The 22,518-nt window shown below is 40.3% G+C and overlaps 1 protein-coding gene and 1 long non-coding RNA gene across 2 annotated transcripts in view; one reads left to right on the top strand and one right to left on the bottom strand.

The window, feature by feature from the left end:
* LOC139622582 (uncharacterized) overlaps positions 1–22,518 on the bottom strand; it is an 89,496-nt gene that overhangs the window by 3,499 nt on the left and 63,479 nt on the right. Inside the window, exon 2 of the long non-coding RNA XR_011691319.1 lies at positions 618–669. This is a non-coding gene — a long non-coding RNA (uncharacterized lncRNA). The remainder of the gene's footprint in view (positions 1–617; positions 670–22,518) is intronic.
* The window catches only part of LOC139622581 (G patch domain-containing protein 8-like), a 69,951-nt gene that overhangs the window by 37,241 nt on the left and 10,192 nt on the right, over positions 1–22,518 (top strand). Inside the window, exons 2-4 of the mRNA XM_071479963.1 lie at positions 12,867–12,971; positions 17,869–18,005; positions 20,974–21,098. Coding sequence (XP_071336064.1) covers positions 12,867–12,971; positions 17,869–18,005; positions 20,974–21,098 — 367 coding nt within the window. The remainder of the gene's footprint in view (positions 1–12,866; positions 12,972–17,868; positions 18,006–20,973; positions 21,099–22,518) is intronic.

The following is a 22,518-nucleotide window of genomic DNA, read 5'->3' as shown; positions in this document are numbered from 1 at the left end:
CCACCCACAGAGTTCAGGTCAGGTGAAAAGGAAACTCTAAATTGCCCATAAAGCATAAATGTGTTTGTCAGAGCAAAGAAAGGGTAGTGGAGATGACCTGACCTGAAAAAGAAGCACAGTTAAACTGACTGCTGCATACAAATGTGTCAACATAGTTTGTCTTGTACTGTTCCACTTTGTATGAGGCGGGGGGGGGGGGGGGTAGTCATCTTGGCTAACACTGGGCTTACTTTGGTTCAGAAGTAAGTTTGAAATGTTTGGATTTAATTGACCATATCTTAATTATTACTTACTCAACCAAACTTAGCCTAGTTTTAACCTCATTTGACCAGCAAATCATCAAGCTAATGCTAACTGTCTCTTGATGGCGGCTACAGACTTTGCCACAGACCTGTTGATGTTGTAGCAATTACCTGGTTCCTGTCAGAGGTCAGTCAAAGTTCTAAATGACGCCATATCCTCAAGATAATTAGGTTAAATTGTTCTAATTAACCAGGCACTGAGGGGACAAAAACACTGGACTGAACCAGAAGACAGCACACACACAAACAATCTAAGAAAAACTGCCTGAAAACTGTTGACTCATCAAGGACAAAAAATTGATTTTGGAAAATTACCTTTAGCAAAGGCGTAGTTGGCCGTTCATCCTCGATTTTGGGATGTACAAGCCTGTTGGCAAAGAGTTGGACTTTTAAACTTAAAATTCATCATTTGCATTATATATCCTGTTTGGATGCGCTATTGTCAAAGAGAGTAAGGACCATCAGTTTAAATTTTTTTGCAGCACAGCCCCGTTCCAAATGTTACTCATCCTCAACCTCTTTATACAATATGCATAAAATTCTGCATTAAGAACATTAAGCCAGAGGCTCTGCCATATGTTTGATCCCTCATGTCTTTAGGCTCCAGCCCACATTCACACACAACAGCTTCCCTTGTGTTGGAGACTCCACGTCCAGTGTCTGAAGATGTTCTGGTCCTTGACACATGCTTTAAAGTCATGAGCCATCCATCCTCACAGAGAGGAGAGAGACACAGATCTCTTCTTGACCTCTAACAGGCCTTGTTGCATGTATTACTACGCCCTGCGTTCACAGCTTTGATGCTGGACTTCAGCTCACTGTGGGACAAATTACACTGGATCAAAAGCATCTTTCCAGTTGCCATGAAAATTGACAGACTGGTATCATTTTCTCCCACCAGCTGTGAAACTTCGTTATAATTATATGAATGTCATGTCTGTGCTGGAAGAACGTAGCTTGTGGTTGATAACCACTTTAGCATCCCTCCTAAACTTGAGATCCCACCCCACAGTGCATTCCTGTACCAGTCTGTTTTATATGTGAACCAGAATCACCACCACAGTCCAGTTGTTTTCAAGATGGCTCCTGTTATTGCCAGATTCACTGTCATCAGATATAGATTCACAGAAATGTAGCCTAAGTTAGCTAGTTAGCTAGAGTTAACTCTTTTTATGAGACTGTCCTGTAAAAAAGGTTATTATGACCCACAATTACGTGTTGTTGCTAGGCGACATCTAGTGGTCATAGTAATTATGACAGGAGCAAAGAGAAAAGTGCGGTGACGTAGTTTATAGAGCAACAAAGTCCACGTCAGGAGGAGGTTGGGGTGGATGGATGAACATGACACAGCAGAGCGGTGTTTGATTCCCATTTGAAAGTAGCAGTTTATGTTGTTTCTATTATCCATGACCTATTTTAACCCAAATCACAATTTTTTCCTAAAGCTAACCAAGCGCTATTTTAGGAGACACTCCTATGGGTCAGATCAGAGGGTTGAAAAAAATGACCTGTGTGGTTGTTCAGGTTAGAGGACTGGTTGCTTTTTTTTTTTTTTTTTTTACACTGAACTGTCTGCAGTGTTTGCATCATTCTGGCAAAGATTTGTTCAGCAGGGAGAACTGGTATCCATCTGAAATTCCCTAAATCGATGAGGCTGACATGAATGTTTTCCCATTTGGCTGCCAGTTTTCAGGGTCTGCGCAATATTTCCCTGACTGTAACCTAAATCTTTCACATCTTTCACATCTAGCTGCAGAAAGCACATTGTTCCAGCAACTTATCAAATATACAAACACAATTCCATTTACAACAACCAAATACTGACTTCATGTAGTACAAATGGAAAGGTAATGAATGAATGAATACAGTACATAGTTATGATTATCTAGCATACACAAACCACATAGAGCAGTTAGAGTCATGGGAAATAATATAATCTCACAAAAGACAAGTGTCTCAGTTACAAAGGTTGACATTTTTTTTAAATGTCTACAATGCAAAGACTCATTGTTTCAACAACAGCCTGCAGAAACAGTTCATATTTTTCGGCCTGCATCTGAGGAACATCCAAGCCCCCTGCTGTCACACACACACACACACACACACACACACACACACACACACACACACACACACACACACACACACACACACACTCCTTAAGTGCTGGTGTCAGCAACAGAATCCAACAACAATAACAAAAATGATGTCCAGAGAAAACCTCACTGCAGCACAGTGGGCAGCTGGAGCACAGACACATCCAGTCAGCTCAGGGGGCTGCTCAGCCTTTATAGTCCCAGTTGGAGCTGCAGCTGCTGGGCCAGAGCAGCAGCAGCAGCAGCAGCAGCAGCAGTTTGGGCCTCTGCCTCTCTTTGTTGCAGTCCCTCAGTGGCACAACTCTAACCAACAGCTTTGACTCTGACAACATGTTAAAAAATGTGAAGTACTCAAGGGGGTCCCCTGAGCACCCAAATTGGGAAGGTGCTTTGGCTGAGTGAAAGGCAGCAGCTCCACCAGCTGAGGGAGCAGGAGTGTGCTCCTCAGAGGCACAGACGTGAAGAGCAGCCAAATTATCTCATGTAGCTCCTCCACCATCAGCTGACATCAGTGGACAGCGGAGGTAAACTAAGCTAACTTACCTATAGTGGTAAACAGGACTTTATTATCACAATCGACTGCAAACCCTTCATTTTCTTCTGCTGAGTCTTCATATCTTAATTAGTTCTTCACTATTCACTGCTGGCTATAAAGCCCTTATTGTCAACAGTAATAAAAACTGTTCAACTATCACGAGAATCTTAACATATTTTCAGTCGTTAAAATTCATGTGGTATCTCTAATGAATCCTATCCATGAGATAATGAATCTGAAATTCTTTTTGTGTGTTTGGTCATTAAGGTAACTATGGATTCAAAGAGAAGAAGGCCCTGTTTGTAATGTTATTAAATCCATGATGGGAGGTTTCAAATATCAAGTTTTGCTGTCGGGGGGGGAAAATCTTCTGATGAACTCTTTCATCAAATCAGTATTTTTTTGCTGTGAAATTACAAACAGTTTCTTCCATGGTCCCATATTTTACTCTTCTCCTGTGTTTTATTCGAAATATCCATAAGAAGATATATTTGTGGTTTTAAGAATCAAAATCCATCTAAATTTAGTTTTACATCTCCTCTCTCAGGCTTATCTCTGGAGCTCTAGTAACAACAGGTTGGTGAGCCAATCAGAAGAGGGAGTCTGAGGCGCTCGCTTCTGATTGGCTGACTGTTTTCTGAGTGATCAAATAAAAATATAGCAGATTTCAAGTAAACACTCAGAGAAACCAAATCCAAACCGAAACCAATCTCACTTTATACAATATGGGACCTTTAAATGTATCATCTTTGCACACTCTTTACTTTGGTCCCTTACATTATTTCTTTGTGTCATTAAATCTGACTCATTTGACACTTTTGTCCAAAGTAAATTCCAATAAATGGATTAAAATAGGATGAGAACAAGATCTAGATATTCAGAATAATTGGAAGTGCATCCCCCTTAAAAGCATGTCTGAAACCTGGGCTGTTCTGTCCATATTCTAAAACGGATTAAGACTGAATTAAGCATTTTCCTTTGCATTTGTGGTTATGTTACTGTCCTTGCTTGTAATCTGTTTGCCTCCCTTAAAAACTGTCTGGTTACTTTACATACATCTATGTGAGTCTGTTCGTTCAACTTAGAGGAGGAAGGTCATTCTGCTCTTTCATGACCCTCGTCCAATTTCTGGAAAATGAACAAGAGATATTTACTCAACTAACACACCTTGCAAGGTACTCATCAATTCAACCCACACAGAGAAAATTAAGGAAACAAAACTTTTCCTTTGTCTTCAAACAGAAGATTTTTACATCTGCTTTAGCTAAAGAGAGCTGCTGCCAGCTGGCGTCGGTGACACTTTCTAAAGTACAACAGCAGGTGGTTTGTTTATGTGTTTGCGGGTCTGCTATAATGTCTGGATGTCTTCAAAACAAATTAATAAACTCTTATTTCCCTCTAGAAGACCAGAACAGGCCACTTATAATATAATATAATATAATATAATATAATATAATATAATATAATATAATATAATATAATATAATATAATAGTTCCTTTTATCTGAGCTGAGTGGTGCATTTGCTAACATGGAAGACGGTGGTGGTGGGAAGGTTGACCACTTGTTTTCTCTTCCTTTCAATTACAAAAATGCACTTAATCTGATTGTTTGAAGATATTAAGCACACACATACACTCACATATATACATATATATATATATATATATATGTACACACACATATGCATGCACACACAAGCACACACTCATTTCATTTCACTTCATTTCCCTTTTAATTTAAACCTTTATTGTCCCAGAAGGATTATTTTTGATTGCTTCTGGACAGGATTTATGATCAAAAATATAATAGCTCACACATAATAATACAGCAGCAGGAACAGTATACAGACACAAAATACATGGATAAAATAAGAATAGCTGTGGAGTCAACAGCTCCACATAGGCCAATGAAAAGTTGATTATCTGTGGAAAATATGATGTTCCTGTGCTGATAAAAAGCTGCATCATTTTGTCTGCTTCAATTCAATTTAACTGCAGTAGGGGTAAAGTAATCCGATTTTTTAAATTTTTGATAAGGGACAAGGTACATTAAAGGTCCCATTATATATAAGATGAGATGTCCATGTCTTTTTTGATTATAAAGCAGGTCTAGGTTCCATATTAATACTGTGAAAGCATCAAAGTCTCAGTCCACAGAGAAATGCACACAGCCTGTATTCAGAAACTGAGCCTTAAAACCAGCCGTCAGAACTTCTGTAACTTTGTGATGTCACAACAAAGCAGTCACCGCTCTCAGCCATGCCCCAAGCCCCGCCCACCCGGACCCACCATCCAACCTTACAGGATTTGGCTTCTCTGAGTGTTTACCTGAAATTTGCTACATTTTTATTTGACCACTTGTCATGTGATCTCTGAACCTCTCTTCTGATTGGCCTGAAAGAGGAGATGTAAAACTACACTCTGATAGTTTTTGGTACTTTAAACCACAAATATATCTTCTTATGGATATCAACACTAAAATATTGGACCTTTAATCAACATTCAAATAACGTCTAATGTACCTGAGACAGCCAAGGGGCTACAGAGTAATACAATCTGAACATTAGTTAAAAACATTATTTTAAAAGCATATACAGCCTATATAATACAGTTAAATGATACAGGAGTATAGTCATGTTAAAGGTGGATAAGTACAGCAGCAGTGTTGGCATTGTTGGTTCTCAGTAAGCAGTTTCTTGAAGTTATACCTAAATGAATAATGGGATGGGGACTCTCTGACTGAATTCCATTGATGTGATGCTCTGAAGGGAAAGATGAAGCCTGGCTTGATGCAGTTTTTTTTTTGCGTGGGATTGTGCAGCCCCCCCCCCCAGCTATACCTCTAGTGGCTCTGTTTGCAGTAGATTTGAAGTTGATGAAGGCAGACAGAGTGGGAGGAGCTAAAGCGTACATAATCTTATAAACTCGGCAGACATTTTTGTATTTGATGAGGTTTTCCCAGCTAAGAAGATTATGCTTCTTTAGAATATGGTGACGATGAAAACTGAGTGGCTTCTTCGTTTCTAAAGTGCATGTGTGTATAGTGATTCCAGTTTGTGTTAGACCGACTTATCAGACCACAGGTGATGTGGGGGTGAACCACTGAATGGCTCTTAGCTGATTGAGTTGACAGGAAGTTTCTGGTAAACCGTCTGAATATTCTTTAACTCCCGAATGCTTTTACCCAGAGGGCTCACACTGCTCTCGCAGAGACAGGACAGTGTTCCTCGCCATGTGCTTATCAAGGGGTGAGTCAGGTTTTCCTACTGAAGACCAGTAACCTTGGCTACTTTTCAGCGAACTCTGTGATCTGTTTTTATTGCTAAATGCTGTTGAGCCAAGCTGCAATTCAAGACACTAAAAAGTATGTGGTGAACATTAAAAGAGCTCACTCGATGCAGAGCTTCCCTACAGATTATATGTCTGATTGTGTTCTTCTCAACACAAGGTTTGCAATCAACAAGACATTTGTCAAAAATTCAATTTTCTTGCATTTTATCAGAGCAGACTTCAGGAGAGAGTTGTGACCTTGTTTTTAGTTTTTATAGCAACACAATGGTGAATCGGCCACAACACAGGGGCACAAGGTGCTCGACATAAAGGCCGTATCCAGTCTCTCCCTTCTGAAAAAGATTAAAAATGACCTCACTTGACCCTCAAACTTGATAAAAACGTCTATCTACATACTGGCTGCAGTTAGTCATTAGTGTTAAGAAAGTACAAGCTTGGAGAAAGAACATAACCCTGAGGGAGACAGAGAAAAAGAGATCTCTCAGTAAGAAAGTCATTTACAGGAGCTGCTCATCGAGCATGCGAGGCTGGAAGAAAAAAAAAAGCTGCAGAGGAGCTTCACTTCACAAGTCTTCACACATCAGACTTATCAAGCCAGTTATAAGACATCGAAAATCAAATTAGTTACAGCCGACAGCTTTGTTTCACCAAAAGTAATACATTTCAAGATATTGAGTCGGGCGAGACATCCTGAAATGTAGATTATTTGATTTTTATTTATTTTTTTGCTTTTATCATATTTTTTTTCTCCACAGTCACAACTAAAAATATAAAGCTGAGTCCAAATGAAAAACCCAGCTCTGCTAATTGGATGTTAACAGTCAACAAAACATAACACCCAACTCTGAAGCCCTTAGCAGATTTTAGGCTCTTTGAGCTCATTGTTTTGGTTTACTGGTTGAACATGGATTGTAGCAGCTGGATCGAGTGAACAAAACCAAGAGTGTTCATTGACTGCCAACACAAGAACGACAGAGGCTCAAAATAAACAAGGCTGGTGAAGAAAGCAGATATTATTCTCGGTTTGGTAGCGACCAATCCAGGGCTAAAAGTTGAGCAAAACGCCACGTAGCTCTGTGTCTCACAAACGTGTTAATAGGGATTTGTTTGCCAACATATGAGCCATAAACATTTTATAAGACGATGGTGTCAGTTCTTCTGTCCTCTGGTGGTCAGTGAGTATGTTTGTCACGTTTTGAGTAATATGAAAGTGTTTTTACCTTTTATTTAAGATTTTCATTGTTTGGCATGGTCAGGTAATTTATGATTTCTGCAGCTGTGGTCTGACAAGGCTAAAAAAGGAGGCATCCTTAGACTGTGTGAGAACAATGACCAGTGTTAGTTTAGTGCATGTCCCACTATGTGAGATGGGTCTAATAAAATCCTGGTTTGCAGTCTTTGGCAGATTGTACAGTATCAGTTTCAGGCATGTCAGATTCTGCAGTGAGTGCCTGGTGAATTGTAGCACTGCTATGTAAATAGAAAAAATAATATTAGAGCATAGGTGAATCATCAGCTTGCATTTGAAACAGGGAGAGGAGAATGTAGGCTCAGTCACAGCGAGGGAAAATTTATTTATTTTTTTATCTTTTTCAAAAATTGAGCTTTTGAGATGTTGCACTGGTGAGCATATTTAGCCTCATTTCATGTCATATCCTGATTGGCTGGTCTGTAGACAGGGATTGTAGAAGAGGTCTTGTGAGAATTAGATTCTACTGTACGTTACTGACACTGTCAGAATGATGCTGTCTTTGGTTGCTGAAGCCACAGATCGATCGCTCAGTGGACGTGTCTCATAGTCTGATCTATTACTACTGTTTAGGACAAAGATTTTACCCCATTTCTGTCCTGATTGCCAACTTTCACCTCAGACGGCCCAACATGGCTCAGTGTAAAAGGAACTTTTCTCAGACAAAAGCTGACTGAACCTCTTGTGGAGGGACCGGATTTTCATGCTGGTAAATTATGGTAGCTGAACTGACAAATCTGTCAGTTTTTCTGACTAAACATTTATTTGTTTAGTCGAAGTTTCAGTTCACAAACTGTGAAAAATGCAAATCACAACTCCCCGACGCCATCCTAAAATTGCTTGTTTTCTTCAAATAATCAAAAACGCAAACATCAAAACCACAGAAATCTTCAATTTACAATATAAACATAATAAAACCAACAAATCCTCACATTTGAGAAACGGCAACCAATGAATGTTGGTGTTTTTATTTGGTAAATAACTAAATAACTTGATTATTGATGATCAAAATGTGGATTATTTTCTGTCAATTGACTAGTTTATTAACTGACTTATTGTCTCAACACTAAAATAGATTTTAAACAAGAACTTGATGATGTCATGTTTTATATCACCTACCTGTGTTTTAAATAGTTGTTTGCATGGTTTATGAATTAGAAAGACATGTTATCATCAACATATATTGAAGGTTGAGTTTTTTGACACATATCACGTCCAGCTCAGAAGTTTCTCAGCCGATGTTTCCCAGACTAAAATCATGTGGTAAAAACTGGGCTTGCAAGATGTGGTCTGGACTTGGGAGGTTTGGTTTTTTTTGCCTCACATCTGTGCATCTGAGTTTGTCCTGCAGGTTCTGAAAAATGCATTCACACTATGGGTCCCAAAATTTTTCACAAAACTCTCCCTCAGCTAAAGTTAACAAAAAAAGGAATGAGATTTTAACATGGCAACAGGACAATACGTTTTTTTTTTGTTTTTTTTTTGCAACGCAGTGCGCAGAAACCTTCCTAAATTGTTATGCGTTTTAATTTGAGTCTGCTGAACAGCAATTTCCAAGCTATCCAGCAAGCCATGTTTAATAGACATCAAAACCCATCTTCGGTGGGCTAATGCAACCCAACAACATCTTTAATGACATAATGCAAACCAATGCTGTCTTTGATTAAATAATGCAAATGTAATGTTTCGTTCTGTAATAGAATAATGTAACATAAATTCGTTACTTAATGGAATTATGGGAGCAGCAGTAATCACTTGTCTGATGAGCTAATGCTGAGTGAAGGAGGAGATCCCTGCGGTAATGGCCAGGGATGGTGGCTGTTCTGGGACTGCGAGGGCTTAAACAAGGTTGTCTGCATTTCCCTTCTGCTTTTGTCACTGTCTTTCTGTTTGTCTCCATCTGTCCTCTGTCACATTTTTAGTCTGGCTCGTTCACTGTTTGTCTTTCTGTCTCGGGCCCCTCCTCCCCCTCGGTCTGTCTCCTAATAGCCTCAGAGTTCGGGAAGCTTCTCCACTGCAATTTTTAGAGACATAAAGTTGGAAATTTCCAACTTATGCAAACTGTGACGCACACACAGACACACATAAAGAGTGCCCAGACCTCTGGTGAAGGTCGTGTCACAGATTGAATGTTCCCTACTTTTAAAGATAAATCAATCTTCCATTAATGGAGATTTTGTCTGTGTGTGTGTCTCTCTCTCTGTCTGTGTGTGTGTGTGTAAAAGCCTAAAAGTAAAATCCAGCATTTCTACATCTGTGAGTGAGAGTGTGGGCTTAAGACACACATTAAAAGATATGCATGTATATGGGTGTGCAGAAATGTGTGTTTGTGTGTGTATTCACATGTGTGTTTTTTTGTGTGTGTTGACTCAGACACTCAAATTGCTGATCAATAGTTGTGATTGAAGGGCCCATTAGCCATCGGAAGCAATAGAGACAGCATCACTCCACATGACAAACTCTATGATTACACACACACACACACACACACACACACACACACACACACACACACATATTCCTACCTTACCAACTGGGGACTGCCAAACCGCACCGACCAAAACTGCTTTTGTAATTTTCAGCAGGATTGTTTTTGGTACTAAAAACAGAATGTGAGACAGACTGGTGGCTTACAATCACAAACAAACACACCACACTACTGAAGGCACTGCAAGCTTCTGTCTGTTAGTTTTCATTTTTGGTGTTGAACCCACATCCTCAAGCATTCCTCTAACATTCAGAGATATTTGGTCAGAAACACTTGAGTCTTTCTTCTGAGTGTTGGACTTCAAAATTCACCAAGGACTGAACCCAACCACAAACGTTTCGGTCTTTGGTTGTTTGCCTAATAAAGATCAAAACCACATCCCCAACACTTCCAAGCACTCCTCTAACAGCCTGAGCCAATTTTAAAAAGACACTAGACCAATAGTTGTTGGAGCCTTTGGATGCACCTCAGGATTAAACCCAAAACTTCAAAACTTGAATGGTCCTATAATACAATGACCCACCTTACCCTCACTTCTTGAAGCTTTTGACCCTTAACTTTCGACGTCGGACTTGAGCAGGCCTCTGACACCTTGAGGCAGAGGCTTAGGACTGTTTGAGCAGTATTTCTTAAACCTTTTGTGCCAGTCTTTTCCTTCCTTCAAAATTGAATAAGTTACCTGAGGACTGAACCCACAACCTCAAAGTTTCACGAGTCCTCTAACACACCTGAAACATTTGGTCAAACAAATATGAGCCTACATACTTAGAGCCTCACTTTGGGTTTTGGACTTCAAAATTCATTGAGCCTCATAAAAACTGAACCTCAGAACTTCTGAGCAGTTCTCAAACATGCTGAGCTATTTAGTTGAGTTTTGTGTTTTTGACTCTTCCCTTTGGGTGCTGTCCAAACGCAGGTCATGGTGACCAAGCAGAAAGAGTAACAGGGCCATTCAGAAGTTTTGAGGTTGTGGGTTTAATCCTCAGGCACCTTGTTGCACTTTGAAGTCCTGCATCCAGAAGACAGACTCATAGTCTATGAGAAATAGAGTAAGTGCTGGTGGTGAGAAAGCTCAGGCAGTTAGTGGACCGGTTGACAGCTTTAGGGTTGTCAGTTTGATGTGATGCATTGAATCTTGAAGTCCAATAGCCAGAGTCAGACTCTCTGAAAAATCAGAAACTGGCCTCAAGTGTTCAAATATCTCAGGCTGTAAGACGACGACTCAGGAGTTTTGTGGTCTTGATTTTGATCTGTGGTGAATTTTGAAGTCCAGTGCCCAAACCATTCAAAGAGGGTCAAGGCCAGAGAGATAAAAAACAGAGGGCTATGTGAAGGTAAACAATGAGTGGCTAACATTTTGGTGCAATATGGAGAGTTTAGAGAGAAGAATGTGTGTAGACACACACATGCTTGCAAAGTACGATTTTACTTAATTACACTGCATTGGCCCTGTGCTGAGTCTCTGCACCCTGCTCATGCTGTTGTGGGTCTTTGTACTGTGGGCCTGAAACTTTTATCATCATGGTCCAATGACCAGGGGAGTGGAAGTGAGGATCCTTGTTCCTGTTACATGCATCAACAAATTGTTTTCCTATCAGTAGATACAAATACATTTTAACTTCTGGTCGGGGGAGTCTTGGTGAGACTGGAAAATTTTTAATTTCAAGTAGAAGTTTGATGTCAGATGTGTCACGAGTTTAAATGAAAAGAAATTAGCTTCTTTTACTTTTATTTCTTACATTATATTTTTATTCCCCCACCTTCTTCATTTAAACAGAGTGTGAAGCTTTAAACTTTAAGACAACAAAAAAAATAGTGTTTAAGGAGCCTGGTTCCCGCAGTATGCAGTTTGTTAAATAGTACCCCTGTAGTCTTGTGCCTGCTCAGAGCTGCAGGCCATTTGCACTGTGAAAGAGTGTGTGAATGAGTTGTTAAATTCCCAGCTCCAGCCTGCAGAGGTAGCGCTGAGTATGAACTTTAACACTCAAGCACCTGGAGGTCCCCTCTTGGCTAAAATTAAAATAAACTCAAAATAGAGGTTTAGAAATAATTACAGCATGATTTACGGCATGGCCAACGGTGGACCTTTAAAATGTCCCCTGTTGGTTCATTGGTCCACTGTTGGTGGTAGGACATACACACACACACACACACACACACACACACACACACACACACACACACACACACACACACACACACACACACACACACAAATTGTAAGACAGGCAACAAATTAAAAGCTCGAGTATGATGAATATATCCCCATAAACACATTTTATGACCTATACTGGCTCTTAATGTACTTCACCTTTCCCACCTACACTGGGATTTTTTTTTTCAAAACGTTTTGTTTTCAGTTCGTTTTTATGCCCAAGTCATAATTTATAATTACACAAACAAGATCTAAAAGGCACTTTTTTCCGTTTTTGTCTGATATGTCACATTTTTTATCTCTTGACCCAAAGGCTTGTGAACTTCATTCCTGAACATACTCTTACTGACATAATCAATACTGATTAATCTTGCATTTTTACTTGACATTGAAGGGTATCTTCCTTGTTTTCTATTAAGTGTAATAAGTTACGATAATAAGTTTACAGCTGTAATTAACAATTAGCCTGGTCCACCGCTCAGCTTGTTGTGCTCCTCCTTTACTGTGTACAACAGTGATCAGTATTTTTCTGAACAGCTTTCAGAAGTTCAGGACATACGACCTGAGTTAAAACAGAGCTGCTCCTTTAAAATAAATTCTGAATACTTTCTTTAGTTGAAATCATTATAAACTGAAACTGAGGAGCCATGTTTCTTTTAAATGCTACAAGACTACAACAAAGGCAAAATACAAGAAGTGAGACCTCTTTCTCCTCTTCTTTCTTTCTGTCCATCTCTCTCTCCTTCCAGGAGGACGGGGACTCCAGTTTCTACTGCGAGCTGTGCGATAAGCAGTACGTGAGACACCAACAGTACGACAACCACATCAACTCCTACGACCACCACCACAAGCAGGTGAGTCACACCACCCTAACAAGGCACCCAGGGGTCTGGTTTATCCTGCCACACAAAACCTTAAACCCCCTTGACCAAGGTCGTGGATTTGTTTCATCCCGGAGCCCCAGCGAGCGCCGGCTCCACTCTGGTTTCTCTTACACAACACAACACACTGTGGTCGGCAAAATCACACAAACACAATCTTCTCTCATGATCACTAGCGCTGGGAGCTGTAGCACTTCTGCTGACGGGTTCTGATACGTCAGCACTCAACAAGCAAAACTGAGTGTTGCATTTTGACAGCATATTTGTTTATATTTTTACTGAAGGGTCTGGTTTTCAGGCTTTAAAGCCTCCCTCCCTCCTCCCTCCTCCCTGCTGGGGGATACAGGAGCATTGAAGGGAGGTTGTGGAGGGAAAAACATGAAGCAGATATACTGTGTGAGGTGAGAGAGACAGGTGCCTGCAGGTAAAAACAACAGGACGTCAGCAGTTTATAACATTATCCCTTTAAAATGAGCAGAATTCCTTCTTGGAAATATTGAATTTTATGATTTTTGCGTCAGTGAGAATAAACATCATAACGTCAGACTTCAGTTTGCTGTATTTAGCAAAAAATTCGATAATGTTGTTTCTTTTATCCATGACCGTTAAAAACGAAGTTAACCATGTTGTTATTATTGTAACCATGACGACAAAGATCATGTAATGTTGAGGAAGTACTTACTTCAACCCAAATCACCATCTTTTCCCAAACCTAACCAAGTCAGGACCATTATTACAGTAACCATGGCGACAGAGGTAGGTACGCCCCTCTTGGTATAGTCTGCATGTTTATTACTGTACCCATGACAACCAAGCTCCGCTAGGCCTGCCGCCGTAGGGAGGGAGAGGGTTGATGAAAACGACCTGTGTGGTTGTTCAGGTTGAAGGACTTGTTGAAATTTTCATAATGTGTATAATCATAGAGAGTTTTTATGCATATTGTCCATCCCCATTTTTATCTGAAAAGAGCAAAAGAAATAATCAATGTTTCATCATGTTTTGCTCACTTTTGCTGAATCATAGCTGAAATCTCATTGATTTATTGTCTGTATTGTAACAGGCTGACGATTTAATCAATATGTACATTGACTGTTATGACTTGATTTTTTTCACCTAAGGCCTTTTTCCTTTAGATTCAATTAAATCTTACATTGGTAAATCTATAAAATGCCAGGAAAAAAGAATATTATAGCTCTATCAATACAGCAAAACAATAATGATGCCAGTTATCCAGGCATTTTTATAGGCTCAAATCAATAGTACATATTGCACTGATTACATAATAAACACAGGTTATCAATAATAAACTCTGCATATACATAAAAAAAGAATCAGGGGACTTGTCACATCTGATTCTGTCTTCTTCTCTTGTCATTTTCCTCTTTTCAATGTAATTTTAAGTGTTTGTTCTTCCATAGTTTGATGTGGAGGAGGGTGAGTCTGAGAACCTGCAGCTTTCAGGGTGTTTACTAAATTATAGGTGCTGCTGGGAGGAATGTACTTGCTGCAATTATCATTTGTTCACTTGCAAGCGATGAAAGAGGCCTAATATTTTTCACAGTTAGCCGTGTGTCAGACTTATTAGGTTTACCTGAGGATGCAGAGCATTTAGGGCATATTGTTTGAGACTGCAACACTTGCAGGAAATGGATTTTCTAGCAGTAATATTCTCCTGCCTGCACACGCACACACACCACACACACACACACACACAGAGCTCAGCTGCCCATCTTCTGGTTCACGGTCAGTCAAAGTCTCATCTTCTTTTGGAAATGAAGAGATTTGCAGTGAGGCTATGACAGAGTCCGACAGAGAGAAACAACTCTTCACAGTTTATCCTCAGTGATGCTGCTCACAGACGCTGTATGTTTTGTAATTGAATATATAATTTGTACAGTGACATCTGTAAGTAGGAGGAAGGTGACACATTATCTGCTGCGTTGTCGCTGTTTTCCAGTATCCTGGATCTAAAAGGAAACAATGACCAGGACGTTGAAGTGCCAACTCTCAGACAGTATTTTCATCCACATCAGATGAACTGTGGAAGAACTGTCAGCTTTTTCACACACACCGCACTGGACTCCTCGCTCATTGGCTACTTAACCTCAAAGACACTGCTCATTTCAAATTAAATGTGCTAAAGTACACAGCAGTCACTGTTCCTAAACTACACTACTAAACAAGGGTCACCATTCCTCACACACAAACTGGTTTTCGTAACAAATGAACCTCGCTGTACTTCAGACCTGCGTGCACACAGTTTTCTGGAGCAAGCTGAGGGCGATGTGATGAGACAGTGTTTCTCAAACTAAAGGACCTGACACAAATTAGACTACAGAGCCCTATTTATTAACATTTTCGCTTTTGGATGTTTTATTATAGAAAGTAGTTAGCGCTGTCGCCTCACAGCAAGATGGTTCTGGGGTTGAACCCCGGGCCAGGGGCCTTTCTGTGTGGTGTTTGCATGTTCTCACCACATCTCCGTGGGTTCCCTTTGGGTACTCTGTCCAAAGACACGCACGTTTGATTAATTGATGACTCTAAATTCCCCGTAGAGGGTTGCATCAGTAAGGGCATCCGGTATAAAACCAAAAAAAAAAAAAAGATAGAAAGTGTTAGAAACCCACAACCAAACACATTCTGCCATTGTGTTACTTATAGAGGGAATTATAGTGAAAATAAATTAGTCCCCCTTTTTGTTCATTTCACTGAATGTGATATCATTGCTGGGGTCCACACAGTGATCTGCAAAATGTCAATCAAAGCTGGATTTATAAACTAATAAACTTATATCATTTGATCATTATTTTCCTGATAATCTTTTCTCTTTGGCTCTGAGCTCTATAAATGAATGATGACACTGTGATGATGTTTACAGCTGCAAGTGATAAATTAATGGTTCAGGCGCTATAAATAAATAAATGAAGTAGGCATCTGTTGATATGCAAACAGATGTTCACATCCATTTATGGAAAGCTGTGGGAGTGGAAAAGAGGCTCGTGCATGTCCACCCGGGTCTACAATGACCCACAGGGGCCTTTAAACCAGACCCTGTGTCAGAAGGGCATCTTCCAATATTCATAGTTCACTATTTAATTGTCTATCAATTCCTTCATGGAACAGCTGCACAGTGAGCACCACACACATACAGTAGGACTATATTAAAATTAGCAAAAGCAATTTAATTTGCTACGTAGGAGGGAGGGTCTTTCAAGTGTTTGTGCCCGAGGGCCCATTGTCTCATAATCAACCCATGAGCTGGATATTTTACATTTGAAATATGCAGCATCTCAACAAACAAAATTATACACTGACGCAGCTCCCAACTGACACAACCTAGTGTCTAATATTCAAGGGAATATATTTGCGTTAATAACTGCATGGACTCAGTTTGCACTATGGATCTTTGTCTGCAATCTACTACTGTAAACTACTGTATAAATGTTCCTTAGTCTGGGAGAATAAAGTCTTTAAATAGAGACTTTTCATCTTTGTAATTTATATTATTTTACTGCTTCAACACTTGGGTAAACTGTGAATTAAAAACAACTGAAACCGTCAGACGTCTGAGTATGAATGTGATTGGCCGTGCGTCAGTTTAAAGTTTAGCTCACATGTGAATCTCCTCGACTGGCCGAGTCAATCACAAGATTTCAATCTGACTCTTCTTGCCGAAGACCAGGATAAAGACAGACATACCCCACGACGAGCAAGAGCTGCAGGCTGCTGCAGTGAAGGCCTGACAGAGCATCACCAGGGAAGATAGAAAGCATCTGCTCGCGTCTGTGGGTCGAAGACTGCAAAGGATTTTCCACAAAATAATAAACATGATGATTTTGTTTGACTTTATGTTAATCTGACAAATTACTTTTGAATCCCGAAACTACAGTTCACAGTTCTTTCTATATTGATGGAAAGCCACTCAAATTAAAGCTGAGACTTGGCACTTTGATGTAATATCCATTTATTTCAAACTCAGTGTGTAAACAAATTATCACACAAATATCAACTGTCTTCAGCCAGTTACACCATGAACTTTAATAAGCTCATAATATCCACTGTTTGCTGTGACTATCATTCGAGTATTGATTGAGCTTTGTGGTTATTTTTAAAGCCACAGTCTGAGCTGTTGTTGCACTGGTTTGCAGTCTATTGTGAGGTTTCTGTCACTTCGTCCACCCCACGCACTGTATGTACACTGTCTAAGAAATGCTGAGGCTACAGTGCAAGCTTAAAACACACACACACACACACACACTGCATCTGTCTCCCTGCCTGTCTCTTTGTCCCTCTGTGTTTTATCTGTCTGTCTATTTTGGTCTGTTTATCTATTTGTCGGTTTCTCTGCCCGCCTCACTGTCTGTCGGTTGTCATCTGTCTGTCTGTGATATGAGCCCACCGGTATATTGTTCTTATTATTATTTGTGACACACACACACACATAAACACACAGTATCAGTATCTCCGGCTTGCAGACAGCTTGCAGACAGAGCTCAGTAAGTGAATTAAGCTGGTCTGGCCTGTACTAAAGCTGACACAGGCTGACTTAGTAAGCACACATACTGTAAACACACACACACACATACACACACACACACACACACACACACACACACATAAACTTTATTCTCACACACAGAGCAGATAAAGAATAGCAGAGCGGAAAGATAAACTCCCACACACACACAAACTAAACATGACGATGAACTTATTCAGACATGATTTCAATGTTGTCGCCCCTCGACCTCTTATTTCTCCTTGTTAAAATACTACTACTACTACTACTAATACTTCTCATAATAATAATAATAATACTAATACTACTACTACTAATAACAATAATAATGATAAAACTGTGCTTGTCTCACAGCGGCTGAAGGAGCTGAAGCAGAGGGAGTTTTACAGAGCGCTGGCCTGCAGGAGGCAGAGGAGACGCAGGGAGGAGAGGAGAGAAGAGCGAGTGCTGAGGAGGCTCCATCAGCATGAGGAGAGGAGGACAGGAGAGTGGTGAGTGAGGACCAGTATCACTCTGTGTTACAGCTGTCATACCTGTGCTGGAACAAGCAGTGTTACAGTCCAGCTTAGATGTCATGTTACTCAATTGATATTTAAAGCAACTTGATATAAAAGTAATTGTTTAAACATGCGCTTTTTTTTAAGAATAAATTAAAGTAAATGTTATTAACTTACACTGCAGAAAAGAGAATGTTGAACATGATATTTTCCTCTTGATTAAAACAACAAAAGGCCAAATAAGCATCATCCTCTGTCCTGACTGACCTTTCACTGTGAGCAGCTCAGTATTTCAGAAAACCTACGTTAAGATTTCCAGTATTTAAAGTTTTAAAGCTGCAGAAATCAATATTTCATATCAACAGTGGATTAAATAACTGTGCATAATGTGAAGGTGACACAGAGAATTATCAGTTCCCATCAGCTCTGCAGAACATTTCAGCATCTTTTAACTCACTGGTTTTGTTTTATGGGTTTATTCCCATCACTACGGTGGCCCTGAGAGCCCAATACACGGCAACTTGAAACACTTAAACACAAAGAAATTCAGGAAACATCTTCATCCATCTGACAGCAAATACTCACAACACAACCAAATATAGAAACGCGGTGCAAGTAGCACAGACGACAACAGAAGTGTTTCCTGGGACAGACTTGTTCAGTGTTTTGTGTCCTTAAGTTGCAGCGTGTTGAGCTCTCAGGGCCACCGTACATCACTTTGATCAGCTGTTTCAGACTCACTGTCCACCACCTGCTCAGCACCAAACTACACAGACACAGGTGGTGACCGACTGGTGAACGTGGTGGAGCCGCTCAGGAGCCAGATATTTCCCTCAGGAGGTGGTGGAGACCAAACACAGAGCTAAACACAGGGTGAATGTTAGATTTACATTCAGCTAAGTCCAATATTCACCAGAAACATGTCTCAAAATTAATGCTAATATGTGCTGGAATTTAATATACGCATAGGCTATATATATGGTGCGAGTAGTCATAATGGCTTCTTCTGGCTTTTACCACAGCGCTCTATAAATAAATTCAAAACAACAACAACAAGAAAAATTATTTCTGAAGAGGTCAAAGGTCTAGTAACGCTTGTAGCATAAAGAACTTGCATTTCAGCTTGTGACCTTCATCAGGGTCATCCTCACAATGAAGTTGTCTTTTATAAATGGTAGGTAGACTGTGTTTTTCTAGGGTTAGCGACCACCCAAAGTGCTGTAATACTCACCACATTCACACATTCACACATCACATCCATACACTGATGGAGCAGTTGGGTTCAGGACTGGAGGACTGGAGGAGCCGGGGAATTAAACCACCAGCCTTCTAACCTTCTGATTAATGGACGACCAACTCTACCTCCTGAGCCACAGCCTCCTCCTTCTTTACACAAGTGCTCCTGTAGTTTTTACCTCCTCAGACTCATTCATGCAACCTGGAAGTAGGTGAATCAGTGCCAGAATATTTAGATCTGTCACAACGGAAGCGCCCATATTTCTGACTTTCAAGTGTTGCATTCAATTGCTGTTCATCTTTTTTTTTTTAAAGAAAGTTCAGCAAGTTCATCTGGCGAGCTACCAAACAGGATTTAGTTCCGATGGCACATGAATGCACAATTTCAGCTCAGAGCTGCAAGTCACAACTTGAAGATGCCCACGCAAAGAGAGCGTAGGTCTCCGCCAGAAAATAGTCCCTGAAGACACAATCAAACATCTCCGACTTCTAAATCCATGCATGAAAGTTTGAATTTTAATGTGGGTTTACTTTGGGAGTGTGGGCCTACGCATATTTAAAAACACTTGATGTGCTGACTGACATTTGGTTTCTCAGTGTTGTAAATGAGTAAGAAAGGACATGTCACTAACCAGCTCCCTGGTTACAATGAGCGTTGGCACAGCAACCAATAACATGCGTCTTGCTGTGCTTAATGGGGATTATTAGCATGGCTCTGTAAAGTGCTTCTGACCAATCACGTTGAGCGGCTGAACCCTGTCGCTCCACACAAAGTTGCGTGTCAGTGTCGGCTGTCGCTGCCATTTTCAGATTTGCAACAATGCAGTCTGGCTCCTGGCACAAAGGGAGGCCGAGGAGACGCATGGCCAAATTGATTTTCAGCTGGATTTCAGCTCTGCTCTCCTCTCGCCCCCCTCACCACTTGTCTCCTTGTTTCCTCTCCTTTGTTTTCTTCTTCTCATTTCATCCTCTCCTCTTGTTTTTATTTGATCTACTTTTCTTTTTATCATTCACTTCATCCTCACCTTTCCTCTTCTCTGCTCCATCATTCCCTTTGATTCATCCTTTCCTCTTTTACCTTGTTGTTCTCCTCATCTCTTGTCTCCTTGTTTCTTCTCCTCTTCTGTCCTCTTCATTTGTTTCCTTTTGTCCTTTTCTTTTTATTTATTGTTTCTTTCTCTCCTTCCCTCTCCCTTACTTTTGTCCCTTCCTCTCTTTTCCTCCCCTCTCATACTCCTCACCCTTTTCCTCCTAATCTTTTTGTTTCCTTGCATCCTCACCCTGACTCTTGTCTACCTGCCCTATTTACTTTTGTTCTTTCCTCCTCTTTCATTTCCTTTCCTTCTCCTCCTAATTTCCTTCCTTTTATCCTTTTATTCTCTCCACTTTTTGTCCTCCCCTCCTCCTTTATTTCCTTTCGTCCTTAATTCCTTTCCTTTTGTCTTGTCATCATCTCTCTCCCCTCCTCTCCTCATTCACTCCTTTCCTTTCTTTCATTCCTCCTCTATTCCTTTCTATTGTCCTGTCCTCTTCTTTTGACTCCTTTCCCTCTCCTCTCTTTCATTCTTCCTTTCATCCTCTCCCCTCCTCTCCTCTTTCCTTTCATCCTTTTTCCCTCTTTTTGTGTGTTCATCCTTTTCTCGCCTCCTTTTCTTTCATTCATCTTCTCCTCTCTCCCTATCCTCTTCATGTTTCCTTTCATCCTGTCATCCTCTCCTGTCCTCAGCGCTCCAGGTTCCGGTCCCATGTTCAGATCCACCACTGTGGCGGTTGATCCAGCGAACCAGTCCAGACCAGACTTTGTGCAGAACTGGGCCGACATCCACACGAGCGGCACCACACTGGGAACAAGTGAGAACTCTTACCAGCTTAAAAGCCATGTACTAGGCTGCTTAAATAGTTTATGAGCTTGTGTTTGGTTTGGTGATGAGGATATCACTCCTGATATTGAGGGATTAAACAGAGTGTGGTCTGCTGCAGTAATGCTGAAATATTTTTATCGACAGTCAACTTTAAAAAAGAAATGAACAGATGAAGATGTGCACAAAATAACAACAGGAACATGTTCTAGGCAATTATACACAATGTAAAAATTGCTCTAGGGGCTCAGAAGCATTTGTAACATCAGGATTTCAGACAGAAATCAATAGATTTTAAAAGGAAACTGCAGCAAACTGTGGATTTGCTGTAATAAATCAGCACAGCGCTCCTGTGTAGTGTAGTTCAACTTTAGGGAACTCTGACGCACAAGTTCCTGCTGTTGACCAATTGAAAACGATCTCGACAGCACTGACCTTTGAGTGGAGAATATAGGAATACTGTCGCACCACCCAATATTATATAACCCGGAGCGTAAACTGCTCCAGGAAAGAGCTGCAGCACACTTTGCAGTCATGACACAGGAGAAACAAACACTTTTCCTTACATTTAAGGTGGATTTACAGTTGTGTGTTAAGGGGTTTTGGGTGTAGCTACAAAGCCGACATGTAGCCTCTGCATGCTCCGGCATACAGCTGAGGTGCAAAGCTGAGGAAAGTCTCACTTATCCTTTTTTCAGTAACACATTTAGCAGATCAGAACATAAACACGGTGACGGCACAGCAGCAGCAATGTGACACAAGACGAACCTTCCCGTCATCTTTATATCACTGACGAAGAAAAGAGCATCAACACAGTTAGTGTCAGGAACATAATTAAAACAGGACACATCATCATCACCCATGATTCATCTCTGTAGGACTCAGGTGGCGCTATCAGCAGGTGAAATCTGTGTCGTTAGCATCTACTGTATGCACATTAACTTCATTAACTTATTATTATTCATTCATTTTTATTTTTATTTTTGTTTTAATTTAGTTTGTATTAGTTTCAGTTGTATTTTTTGTCTTTGTGTGAGATTCAAAAAGGTCAGAAGAAATTATATTGTGTAATAAAAACTCAACAAAACATCATTTTCACAGATGAACAACCATCGACAAAACACAACTATAAAAGATGTGTATGAGTCTGTGTGTTCGTGTCATTACCCAGAAAAATTCAACACAATAAAATGTAGATATGGACATACATATGTAAACAGACGACACACCTCAGATTGTGTTTGTGAGGTGAGACGCAGGTCGAGTCAATGTGAGAAAAAAATATATAAATACAACAGAAAAACCCAACAAACTTTGGTTGGTTTGATTTGGTTCATTGTAGTCGATTAACAACACAACACTTGACATCAATAATGTTGTTTTGGACACTTAAAGTGCACATGTACTGGTCG

This window comes from Trachinotus anak, unplaced genomic scaffold (genome assembly GCF_046630095.1).
Source record: "Trachinotus anak isolate AG129_WGS33_773 ecotype Australia unplaced genomic scaffold, CSIRO_AGI_Tana_v1 ptg000007l, whole genome shotgun sequence".
In the NCBI taxonomy this organism is placed as follows: Eukaryota; Metazoa; Chordata; class Actinopteri; order Carangiformes; family Carangidae; genus Trachinotus; species Trachinotus anak.
The sequence above is the reverse complement of the archived record's forward strand: the minus strand, read 5'-3'. Positions and strand labels throughout refer to the sequence as shown.